This window comes from Eumetopias jubatus, unplaced genomic scaffold, assembly GCF_037043125.1.
Source record: "Eumetopias jubatus isolate StellerSeaLion01/CBP00866 unplaced genomic scaffold, mEumJub1_p1.0 scaffold_1, whole genome shotgun sequence".
NCBI lineage: Eukaryota > Metazoa > Chordata > Mammalia > Carnivora > Otariidae > Eumetopias > Eumetopias jubatus.
In genome coordinates, this window is record NW_028274807.1 from 29,171,663 (window position 1) to 29,185,324 (window position 13,662).

Below are 13,662 nucleotides of genomic sequence, written 5' to 3' on the forward strand. Positions count from 1 at the left end.
GCTGGCTCAGTCAGGAGAGCATGTGATTCTTGATCTCCAGGTCATGAATTCAAGCCCCACATTGGGCACAGAACTCACACACACAAAAATATCTACTCTAGATTTCTAGCATTGAGGATCCCCTCTATTCGTTGGCACCCCTATAATGCTAAACCATCTAAATTTTATCAATACAAAGTACATAAATGATTCAATAAATATCTAATGAATACTGATGCTATGTACTATGCTTGAAACTAGAAAATTTAAAAATGACACTGTCCCAATTCTCAAGAAGTTATAATTTGGTTGTGGAGTCCACCCCCCCACCCACCCACATATACCTCCCACACAGGATGATTGTAAGCATAAAAATAGTTAAGAAGGGCCATGGGAATTTAGAGAGATAAAAATACTGGAAAGGCTTCTTGGAGCAGATGGAAATATATCTTTTCTTCCAAAGCCCAATTCTCACTTTCTGTGCATAATTATTTTAATATTTGTATATTGAATTCAATATTCTGAAGCTTAATTATTGGTAACTCTTACTAAGGTTGATCTCAGAAATTCATTTATTAAATTCTCCACCCATTTAAAATTCCCAGTGAAATGCATAAATAAATTGTCAAAGGAGTGGAGAATTGGTATGTGTATTGGAAGCCAGGCAAAAGTCCGTTCATATGCCAAGAATTTTAAGGAATTTCCACTACACTGATTTAAAGAGACAGGATAGATGGGGTGCCTGGGTGGCTCAGTCCGTTAAGCGGCTGCCTTCGGCTCAGGTCATGATCCTGGGGTCTTGGGATCGAGCCCCACATCTGGCTCCCTGCTCAGCGGACAGCCTGTTTCTCCCTCTCCATCTGCCTGCCACTCTGCCTACTTGTGCTCTCTCTCTCTTTCTGTCAAATAAATAAATAAAATCTTAAAAACAAAACAAAACAAATAAAGAGACAGGATAGAGAGGTGGAACTAGCAAGAGTAAATGAGAAACAGGAGGCACTCAAAGTCTGTTTTTTCAATAAATGGATAATACAAAGTCCCACACCCACCCCCCAATAAAAGGCTCATGTGGAAAATAAGTAGTCAGGGGCTTCAGTGGCCCTCTTCTAACATTCCGAAGCTTAAAGCAGGAGGGCTTCATGCAAAGGGGGAGGCCACGGGGCCCACCGGAGGGACTGCTCAGCACTAGGAGGTTCACAAGGTGCCAGGATCCCCCAAGCTCTATGGCTACTGCAGTGTTCAATCCTCATTTAAATTTCTATGCAGTAAATTGGAAACATTTCTGTTACTGACTAGTAAGGGGGGACAGTTGTGCTGATGATAAAACAGAATGACCACTACTGCCACAAGAGAGAAAAAAAGGAAAAAATACTAGTCACTATGACAATGAAGCTTTAGCCATGTCTCCTCCAAAGGTAGCTCTTTAATCTCCTCCTGATACGTTACTAACCACCTAATGCAGCCAAGTAAAACAATGGAAATCCAAGCACAGGAACTCTCATTTCATTAAGTCTCTAATATTTCTTCAGAGAGGTCCATTGATCTCTAATAGAATCCACCAGCAACTGATAATTATAAACAAATATATTTCCTCTCATACTTCTAGAAGGAAAAGATAAATAGTATTTAGTATTTATGAAAATACTAGCAGATTGAAGAGTTCAAAGTAGCTAAATTAGCCAAGGAATCAAATGAATGACCTCCTATTGGAAAAAACATATCACAAGAAACATGAAAAATATATGAATATCTCTTTGTAATCTTTATAGTGAAAGAACATGATATCCATTAAAAATGAGTAAGAATAGAAAAATTACTTCAAATTGAAAGCACAACTGTCAAATTTTTAAAAATGTAATGGAGGCACCAAAAATCCAAATGGATATTAGAACAAATGGAATTCTTAAACTATGAGTAGATATGTTCAAAAACTTTTCCCAGAAATTAGAGAAAACATATTTTTCAAAGAGATTTTATTTATTTGCCAGAGAGAGAGAGAGGGAGAGTACAAGCAGGGGGAGTGGCAGGAAGAGGGAGTGGGACTCGATCGCAGGACCCTGAGATCATGACCTGAGCTGAAGGCAGACGCTTAACCATCTGAGCCACCCAGGGGCCCCGAGAAAACATATTTTTAAAATGAAATGACTTTTTTTTTTTAAGATTTTATTTATTATTCAACAGAGAGAGAGAGACAGCGAGAGAGGCAACACAAGCAGGGGGAGTGGGAGAGGGAGAAGCAGGCTTCCCGCTGAGCGGGGAGCCCGATGCGGGACTCGATCCCAGGACCCTGGGATCATGACCTGAGCTGAAGGCAGACGCTTAAGGACTGAGCCACCCAGGCGCCCAAAATGAAATAACTTTTTAAAAAGAATTAAAGCATGGAGAAATTTCAGGAAATCACACAAACACACACACACACACACACACACACACAAGATATAAATATATATTCAGGTTGTCAATTTCTTCCTGTTGATCTATAAAGAACTTCTCAAATTCCAACACCCAAAAAACAAATAATCAAGTCAAAAAATGGGCAAAAGACATGAACAGACACTTCTCCAAAGAAGACATACAAATGGCTAACAGACACATGAAAAAATGTTCAACATTAGTCATCAGGGAAATTGAAATCAAAACCACATTGAGATACCACTTTACACGAGTTAAAATGGTTAAATTGACAAGGCAAGAAACAACAAATGTTGGAGAGGTTGTGGAGAAAGGGGAACCCTCTTACACTGTTGGTGGGAATGCAAGTTGGTATAGCCACTTTGGAAAACAGTGTGGAGGTGCCTCAAAAAATTAAAAATAGTGCTACCCTATGACCCAGCAATTGCATTACTGGGTATTTACCCCAAAGATACAGATGTAGTGAAAAGAAGGGCCATATACACCCCAATGTTCATAGCAGCAATGTCCACAATAGCCAAACTGTGGAAGGAGCCGAGATGCCCTTCAACAGATGAATGTATAAAGAAGACGTGGTCCATATATACAATGGAATATTACTCAGCCATCAGAAAGGATGAATACCCAACTTTTACACCAACATGGATGGGACTGGAGGAGATTATGCTAAGTGAAATAAGTCAAGCAGAGAAAGTCAATTATCATATGGTTTTACTTATTTGTGGAACATAAGGAAGAGCATGGAGGACATTAGGAGAAGGAAGGGAAAAATGAAGGGGGGGAAATCGGAGGAGGAGACGAACCATGAGAGACTATGGACTTCGAGAAACAAACTGAGGGTTTTAGAGGGAAGGGGGGTGGGGGGATGGATGAGTCCGGCGATGGGTATTAAGGAGGGCATGTATTGCATGGAGCACGGGGTGTTATACGCTAACAATGAATCATGGATCACTACATCAAAAACTAATGATGTACTGTATGGTGACTAACATAACATAAAAAAATTTCTAAAAAGACATAAATGTATACACATTTATGTATATATTACATAAACATATTATATTAATATAAATATTAATATATTTACATTTATATTTCTTTATAAATTCAGAATAATGAATAACACAACTTCTAGAGTGGAATGCCTGGGTTCCAGGGCCAGCTACTCTGTTTCATAACTCTTTGACTATGGGTAAGTTACTCACTGTTCTGAATTTAAGTTTCCTTATATTATATGTACACACACACACACACACACACACACATTATATCTACAGCTGATTGTATATCTATTTCTATGCACATAATAGTGCTTAAAACAGCAACAGAGTGCAACAGATATGTTAATAGGTGTTTATTATATATGTGTATTATAAATGTGTTTATTACATATGTGTATTATATATACAGATAAAACATAACACAACACACACACATACACATACACACAAAACACAACACACAACACAATTACTTTACAAGCAAAGAATGAGAAGAAATAATTAAAGAAAAAATTAGAAGACAATCTCTCTGAATGAAGGAAAGATTTCAAACCAAAAGCAGTTAGGAAGTAGCAGTCTAATTAGAAAACAGTATACCTCCTCTTACCGTGGTGAAATCTGTAAATTCTATAATGTTAAAATTATCCTTAAAAAGAAATACTTACAAGCACCCAAACACAGAAAAATCAAAACAAAACAGGTTATCCTAAAATGGTGGGGTAAGAGGTGGGGGTTGGGAGTAGCTTTACCTGTCATACCAACTTTCAGAAGACAATGTTGCAATGGTTATAAAGAATGTGTGGAAAAGGTACTTTGATATGTATTGAGTGAACCATATATATTATTGAGTGAACCATATATATTAATGAGTGAAGATGGTAAGCAAGGTGGAAAGCAAAATAGGGAAAAAAATGACAATAGTAGGAAAAGAGTTTAATATATATATGGAAGTTTCTGCTATGTATTTATTTAAATTTATGCTTATATGTAAGAATGTACTTAAAAACAAAATCAAACAGATTGTTTTTTTAAGATTTTATTTATTTATTTGAGAAAGAGAGAAAGAGCATAAGCAAGAGCAGGGGGAGGGGCAGAGGGAGAAGCAGATTCCGTGCTGAACAGGGAGCAAGATCATGACCTGAGCAAAGGCAGGTGCTTAACAGACTGAGCCACCCATGCGCTCCCCTCAAACAGATTAAATACAAAAAAAGAATCATAAAGAAATCATATAACAATGTATTTTGTCAATATGTTTGGTCATGATATATTATGAAGTAAATAATAGATTATAAAACTGTATTACAAATATATATGTATGCAGGTAAAATAAATGTTAGGGGAAAATATACCAATGCTTATCTTTGCAATCTAGAATTATGAATGGCTGCCATTTTGTCTTTCCTATTTTATGCATTATACATATTTTCTTCAATATACAAGAGAAAATTTTCTTTAAAAATTAATAGCTTTCAAAATATTAAGGAAAAGACTAAAGGGCACTATATAACTGGATCTTGTTCTGCATGGCATTTTTAACATCAGGAGCACTGAATTCTCTTTCAATATTTTTTTCTGCCAAATATACTTCTACATTTCTGTAAGGGACAAAATTCACAAGCCACGAAGGGGAATTTAGTTACCGCTTATTGCTAAATTATACAATCTAAACTGCCTCTTTGTTATATGAAACAATTTGGAAGAATACTTCAATATGACACCACAATTATACTGGATGATGCAACATGTTCTAGAATTGTCTAGTAAAGAGTATTTAAAGAGATAAAAGAGAGAAAGCCAGAGTGAGGTAAAAAGAAAAAAAAACCAACTGTAAAATCTAAAACCATATAAAAAGTTGGGAGTTTATAAATACTCTTCAATCAAAATGACAATTAACAAATTTTCATTTACAATTATATTTTAATCATAATCACTTTCACAGAACTCTGTTATTTTTAAATTTCATCCAATTTTGAGATTTCTTTTCTACAATATTTTCTTTACCCAGTCTACACACACACACACACACACACATACACACATAGAGCACAACTATGTGACTTATCACTTCCTGAAACTTCATTGATTTCATTTATTGAGTTATACTCTAACAAGACCAAGATGAACCAGATTAAGGCTCCAGCCTCAAAAACCTCTCTTACTGACTGGAAATATCTGAATTATCCCTGAACTCAATTCACTAATATCTCACTTTATCATCTGATGATGAAATCTGTTTGCAATTTCACATTCTCCTTCTTATATATTTGTTCCTTTCTAGACTCATTGCCATGGTCCTGGTTCATATCTTTATTTCCAGAACTATTGAAATAGTTCTAAGGTACTCCTTACTTCCAACCCTATCTATTTTCATTAGTTTCTCCTGATCTCAAATGAGTTCCAATATCCTCTAGAATTAAAGTCCGTTTTTACAATGTATCTTTCAAGTTTTTGAAAAAAGAGTTGCAATCCCTTCTATTTTACCATCCTACCCCACCCCACCATCCTACTCATAAAAATACTATCTCTAGCTAAATTAATCTGCTCATCATTTTCTGAGCAAGCCATGTATTCATCTGTGTACTCCCACCCAGAATACATTTCCACAGTAGAGTCTTTGCCTCGTGCAATTCATCCTTCTGACTTAAATCATGCAATATTATGCAATATTAACCATTACGTTTTTCCTGACCATCCTAGCTATAAGGCATAGAAATCACATAATTTAGAGCTGGAAGGGTCCTAAAAATTCCTCACCTGGTGATTCTAAGCCAGCAGTTACTACACTTCTCAAGAGATATGGTGGACTTAAAGGTGGACCCTCATAACATCTATAAGAACTCATTCTTCTTCAGTTCTTCTGTATGCAAAAAAAGTATGCCAGGATTCTCTTTCTGACTCTAAGTGCAGGATTTGGATTCTGCTTCTCCTCTTCCTGACTACACTTACATATTTTTATTTTTTTAAATTTACTATATTTTATTAATTTTCTTGCATTTTATAATTATCCCAATTAAGGTTAAGAACAAATCTTTAAACTACAAATATAGACAGTTTAGACACTGCACTACTGTCCAACAATGGTAGCAACTAGCTATGTGTTGTTATTAAATTTCATTAAAATTAAAAATTCACTTCCTTAGTCTTAAGAGCCACAGGTCAAGGGCTCAATAGTCATATGTGACCAGTGGCTGCCAAACTGGATAATGTGGATATATTACTTTTATTTTTTTTTATTTTTTTTAAAGATTTTATTTATTTATTTGAGAGACATTGACAGAGAGAGCTATAGAGATAATGACAGAGAGCACAAGCAGGGAGGAGAGGGAGAAGCAGGCTTCCCACTGAGCAGTGAGCCCAATGCGGGGCTCGATCCCAGGACCCCGGGATCATGACCTGAGCCGAAGGCAGACGCTTAACGACTGAGCCACCCAGGTGCCCCTGAATATATTACTTTTGTTTGTTAAAAAAATGTTTTAGGGGCGCCTGGGTGGCTCAGATGGTTAAGCGTCTGCCTTCGGCTCAGGTCATGATCCCAGGGTCCTGGGATCGAGCCCTGCATCAGGTTCCCTGCTCGGCAGGAAGCCTATTTCTCCCTCTCCCTCTCCCATTCTCCCTGCTTGTGTTCCCTCTCTTGCTGTGTCTCTCTCTGTCAAATAAATAAAATCTTTAAAAAAAAATGTTTTAGAAGTCAGGAAGTTTTTCTTGTATTTTGCTTTATTTTACTTTATTTCATTTTTTTTTTTCCAGATACCTCCTTCAACTTTGGTCTCTAACTCAAACCTGTTCTCTTTGTCAGCACCCCATGCTCCAAATCTCTTGTTTTTCCTACCTCTCCCCTTTTTTAAAAATTGTGATATATTTAATTGACATATATAGTTTCAGGTGTGTAACAAAATTATTCAGTATTTGTATACATTGCAAAATGATATACAATGCAAAATGACATTGTCAAATGATCACCACAAGACTAGTTAACATCCATCACTACACATAGTTTAAAAAGTTTTATTTCTTGTGATTAGAACTTTTAAGATCTACTCTTTTAGCAGCTGTCAAAAATACAATATGGTATTTTTTTTTAAGGATTTTATTTATTTGAGAGAGAGAGGAAGCACAAGCATGGGGAGAGGCAGAGGGAGAGAGAAAGGGAGAAGCAGACTCCCTGCTGAGCAGGGAGCCCGATGCGGGGCTCGATCCCAGGACCCTGGATCATGACCTGAGCTGAAGGCAGACATTTAACCAACTGAGCCACCCAAGTGCCCATCACAATACAGTATTTTTTTTTTTAAGATGTTATTTATTTGACAGAGAGAGACACAGCGAGAGAGGGAACACAAGCATGGGGAGTGGGAGAGGGAGAAACAGGCTTCCCGCTGAGCAGGGAGCCCGATGTGTGGCTCGATCCCAGGACTCTGGGATCATGACCTGAGCTGAAAGCAGACGCTTAACGACTGAGCCACCCAGGCACCCCACGATACAGTATTATTAACTATAATTGCCATGCGGCACAATACATCCTCATGACATCTATTTTTTTAACTAGAAGTTTTGTACCTTCTGATCATCTTTACCCATTTTCAAAATCACAAAGATTCTACTGTTTGGTGGAAGAATGCCCCCAGACTTCCCATATTAAACCCAGGACTAACTGATACTGCTTTTGAAGCATATCCCATTTCTTAGTCCTCAAGAATTGTCATGGGGCCTGCACCTGTGAGCTAACAGGTAACAAAATCTGAGCTTTGAGACTCATGAACTCTTAAAGTGATCAAGTGGAATGGGGCCCATGTTTTTCCCACAAACCTTAAAAATGGTATTTCTATTCCAAACTAGCAGCAGTCATGTGGATGGATAGAGAACAAGAAAAGTCCTAACATCTCCCTTCCTCACCAAGAAAAGGATCTGAGACCACGTTTACCCCACTCTAACAACAAGTCCCTGATGTAGTAGAGCCAATGTCAGATTAATATGGGTCATCTGGTGCCACTCTGAAAGCCATTTTGGATATTGAAGTTCTCTAAATATGATAAAAATCAGAATTCTACAACCCGTAAAGAGAATGGAAATCCAACTACCCTAATTAGTCCCATAGAGATAGACTCTCTGGAAAACAGGTGTAGGATATGAGACTAAGAAAAAAGGCCAGCCTTACATCAGTGCCACCTGCACATGCTACTTCAGTGCATCAATACAGGTTATAACAACACAGGCTATGTCTTCTACTGCTTGTTTGATGGACTTGGCATTAAACGGTAATCCATAGAGCCAGCTCTACTGAGCTGGCTTGATTGCTGTACTCCTTTGATCCAGAGTGCTCTTTGTTCTTTTTTTTTTTTTAAAGATTTTATTTATTTATTCATGAGAGACACACAGAGAGAGAGAGATAGAGAGGCAGAGGGAGAAGCAGGCTCCCAAGGAGCAGGGAGCCCGATGCGGGACTCGATCCCAGGACCCTGGGATCATGACCTGAGCCGAAGGCAGACGATTAACCATCTGAGCCACCCAGGCGCCCTGGAGTGCTCTTTGTTCTTAAACAATCTCTCTAAGGAATCTATGGTTTCATCCCTATAGTCAGTGTTACCTCTTCCATTATTATCTCTGGGGTCTCCCTGCCCTTGTAACAGACTCACCCACAACCCTTGATTTTCTTTTTTTATTTGACAGCTTGTTCTAATTTCTACTGCAGTCCACTCTTTTATATTTGTAAATCCATCCAAATCCTATTCCCAAGTTCCAATGCTTTAATAACTGAATGAAATCCTATTCCATATGGACTGTATATCAAAAACAAGTGTTAACATTTAAACTGATTCCTAGACTCATTGATATCGTTCATCCAAACCAGGATTTCTGAGAATTTACAGCCTCTAGAATCACGACCATAGCGGTATGTCCCTGCATTTGGGCTAAGGCCATTCCATACCCCCATTTTGGCCCAATATGGCCAAATGGCCTATACGCTTCATGCACAGCTCAGCCCAAATTATAATACTTCCTTCCACTAATACAAATTCTACATCTTTCCCACAAACCATCTCAAGTCTTTCTTTCTATGTGAAACCTTCTTTAACTGCACACAATCATTGTAGATTTCCTGCTCATCTGACCTCTTATAAAACCTGCATTTAGTTCCACACATTTATTATGTATGCTAATAATTCCCCCCCAATTTCTTGAAGGCAGTGGCTCATTTATTCATTTACTCAGTCATCCAACTTTTATAAAAAGGTATAAAAGTCACTCTCCCAGATGATAAAGGCACAATAGGTAAATAGGCTTCTATTCCAAATCTTATAGGGCCCACAATTTACAGAAGAGTACAGAGTAAGAATGCAAAATACACTTGATTGACTAACTCAGGTGATAACTACGGGAAGGAAGATATTCTTCAATTGTTTTTAATTATGATGTAAATAAAAGGCTCTGGATGGTAAAGAAGTGGTATTTAAAATTCCATTTTCAAGAAAGAACAAATTGAACTTCAGTGTTATCACAGGTATAAGAATCAGCCAGGTTGTTCCGAAGGGTGGGTGGGTGCAGAGGCAGGGCTTAGAATAAAAGAGAAGTAGATGATTACATAGAGAAAGATGGCTTTGTCGCATGAGAAAGCGAAGTGGAGTCAGCAGAGGAAGAAGAAAAAAGTAGCATGCAGCATGAAAATAATCATGAAAAGAAGAAACTTTATTGATACATAAACATAGACAACCATGAAAACATTCATTGCCATTCACTTTGGGAGGAGGAGTTCAGTGACACAGTGGACAGAAACCATCATCTAGTTTCATGGATTAGGGCTCACTGGAAGTTGCAGGGGCTGTAAGGACTATAGAGAGAACTATAGAGAAATTAATACAACCAACATTGATGAGTCAGTTATTTTAAGGCAAAACAAGTGTACACTCAAAGGGCACCCTAGGAACATTTTAACGTACTCTCCTATTTTAAAGTATGCAAGGAAAGAATCCATTTACAAATTGAGAATTCCTTAACTTTTTACCTTTTTGTAGATGAGTCCAATTACGGCCGTCTTAATTTTTGCTGAAGTGAGCATGTTAAAACGTTGGTATTGCTGAAGGATCAAGGTTTGCAAAAAGACTACAACAAAAAGTGCCAAAGCATAACCGTAGCCACTCCATCCAAAATCTGGGCGATGTTCACAGAAAATGATCATTTGCCTAAACGTCATATAGAAATTGAGAAAGGGTAAGAAATGTTAAACATCTAAAGTAGTTAAATACTTATGAAAGTTAAATGTCAAAATGTTACACATACTCACATGTTTGCCTGCTCTTTTTCTCTTCTTGCCAATTTGGCTTCTTCCCCCCGCCCCTTTATTTTTTATGTATTTATTTTTTTAAAGATTTTATTTATTTATTTGACAGAGAGAGACACAGTGAGAGAAGGAACACAAGCAGGGGGAGTGAGAGAGGGAGAAGCAGGCTTCCCGTGGAGCAGGGAGCCCAATGATGCGGGGCTCGATCCCAGGACCCTGGGAACATGACCCAAGCCGAAGGCAGACGCTTAACGACTGAGCCACCCAGGCGCCCCCCCCTTTATTTTTAATTCAAGTGTTATATAAAGTACAAGGAATCAACAGTTACTTTCAGAGGCTTCTGAGTACAAGGTTAATTTCTAGTTTTCATATGGTAATCTCACCAACTGTTCTGGTCTAACTTCATCATACAAGTTGAGACACAAAGACCTTTAAAGCTTCTTTTTTATCATAATCATACATTTTGTTAAATATAGGGAAACATGACAGAACGTTAAGTAGTGAATCTCTCAGAATGGCACACAGTTTTTTCAAAGGCCTGAATTATATCTCACTTCTTATTACTTATATCCATATCCAGTTTCTCTCTACTCTATCTTCCCTTATTTTCTCTTAAGTTTGGCGATAGCATGGTCATGATGATCATGGTCAATGCTGGGGTACAGCTAGACAATGGGGATAGTTCTAATCATAGCTCCCTTGGTTGCTTATTGCCCTTCAACTGTAAACACTGGTTAAAATGCCTTATGTCATTGTTAATACTATATACATGCTCTCAACTTTTTTTAAACCGCATCTGTGTGACTAATAATAATACTAATGTAAAAAGTCTACATATACTCTACATCATGCTGAAAACAACTTGGATATATTCTCTCAGATACTACAGATTAATATGTCATTTATTTTGCAGGCTCAATTCTTGGTTGGTTGAAGTAGTTCCTGTTATTTATTTTATAGGTAAAAAGTATAATATTAGATGTTTTAGAAATGTACATTTTTTTTACTCTGAGTTCTGGAAATGCAGAAATGTGCTTGTTATTGTAAACAGCAATTTTGAGTTAACTTAAGATTATAACCAGAAGGAAGCCACATGTAATTAGGTAAGACCATATCTATTTAAGAACATTGACTTTAAAAACTCATTCTTTATGTGAGTTTACATTTTTAAAGTTTACATTGTTAAAAAATAAAAAATTAATGTCTAAGCCTTGATCTATTTTATTTGCAGCTTGGACAACTTATGGGTAAAAAAATTAAAAGCAATTGTGTTTCCCAAATTGCTTTATAAACCAAGTACTTCAAGAGATTAACTTTATTGGAATTGTACTTTGGAGTCAAATATATACCAGTGTTTCTAAAATTACTATTAAAACCTCTAGTCACTGAATATTACTGAGAGCATTGTGTATTCTCAATGACAGTATTGAATTATACCACAGCCCACCTACATGAAATAACAGGAAATTCTGTATCTCTTAGTGGATCTCTATCAGATGCTTTCCATTGGGACACCAAATTATTTTTACAAGAGCAACTTACTAAATGTCTTCTTGGTCTATGAATTAAATTTCCTGAAAGAGGTGCACTATTCTTATTGTGGATATATACCAATTGGACTTTTTTCCTTTCTCATAAAATCAAACAACTAAATGACTATCAACAGGTACCTTAGTGGTTCTACACATATAAATCAGGAAATATTAAAAATAATCTGTGATCAAGAAATGGTGAAGACCATAAAACCAAAATCATCATATTGGTTATGAATACTCATTGGTTTGACGAATATAATAATAAAATTCATAGAAAATGGGAAAGAGTAAGCATAACAATCAACAAGAAACATTTCTTCTAATAGTATGTTAATGAAAGTATTATTTTTATATGTTTGATTACTACACATGAGTCATGATAACACAACAATGTATTCTCATCCTTAAAAATAGTAGTCTCTAGTAATTTCCCTTATCAAAAGGAAAAATATACATCTCAAAATTAGCTTATAAAGTTAGCTCCCCCAGGCTCAGTTTATGATCATATAAACTCATAAAATTCTTTATGTTTCAAGTTTTTATTTAAATTCTAATGTTAAACCCATAAAATTATTTCTGATCATTTAATCCTCAATGTGGAAATATTAAGGCTATTCAGCTACTCTAGAATGAGAATCTCTTGAAAAAGTGTGACTTTGGATAAGCCCATTTATTCAGTATTCCATTCAGGAAATGTATTTGAGTTCTACGTGCCAGGCTCTGTGCTAGGCAGTAAGGACACAGACACTGAGTAACATAGAATCCGTTACCATGAGGAGCTCATAGTTTAGGCAGGAAGAAAGATACATCAACCAACTGATTTCAATGCAATATTGACATTACTATTTTGCAGGTATGGTCAGGCTAGTGTGTTACAAAAGTGTGTCACAAAATTAGGGAGACCATTCCTTACCCCATAGACAAGGACTTAGTAATTATTTAGCACCCTGTAGACTGCAAATATTTGGAGACACTGAATTACCACGACCTGTAGCTATTTTAGAAAAAAGTGGCCACAGTGAGATTCTAGAATGCGTTTTTTGAGCAGTAGACATTGAAAACTAGGAATCAGAGCATGACTAAAAATGGCTGGGAATCTCTTGCTACTCCTTCCACTCAGAAGTCAAACTTAACCATTCGAAGTCTCCTCCCCTTGGATCTGGGCTGATTTAGGGGCTTGCTTGACCAAAATAATGTGGCAGAAGTGACATTCTGGGGCTTCCAAGCCTAGATCATAAAATGATTTGTCTGAACCTCTTGGCATGTTCACTCTGAAAAAAATCCAGCTGCTACGTAAGCAGTTCAACTGCTCTGAGACTTCTGTGCTCAAGCTAACCATGTCGAGAGGCTTGGGGAGAGAGAGAGACAGACAGACAGACAGATAGACAGAGATGGATATCTGGCTATCTTAGCCCAGGCATGAATATGTAAGCTAAGAAGCCATCTTGGACATTTCAGCACC

The 13,662-nt window shown here is 37.0% G+C and overlaps 1 protein-coding gene across 1 annotated transcript in view; it reads right to left on the reverse strand.

Annotated features, from left to right (window-relative positions):
- Positions 1–13,662, reverse strand: part of LOC114219088 (multidrug resistance-associated protein 1-like) — an 88,219-nt gene that overhangs the window by 58,821 nt on the left and 15,736 nt on the right. The window contains exon 5 of the mRNA XM_028116523.2: positions 10,390–10,567. Coding sequence (XP_027972324.1) covers positions 10,390–10,567 — 178 coding nt within the window. The remainder of the gene's footprint in view (positions 1–10,389; positions 10,568–13,662) is intronic.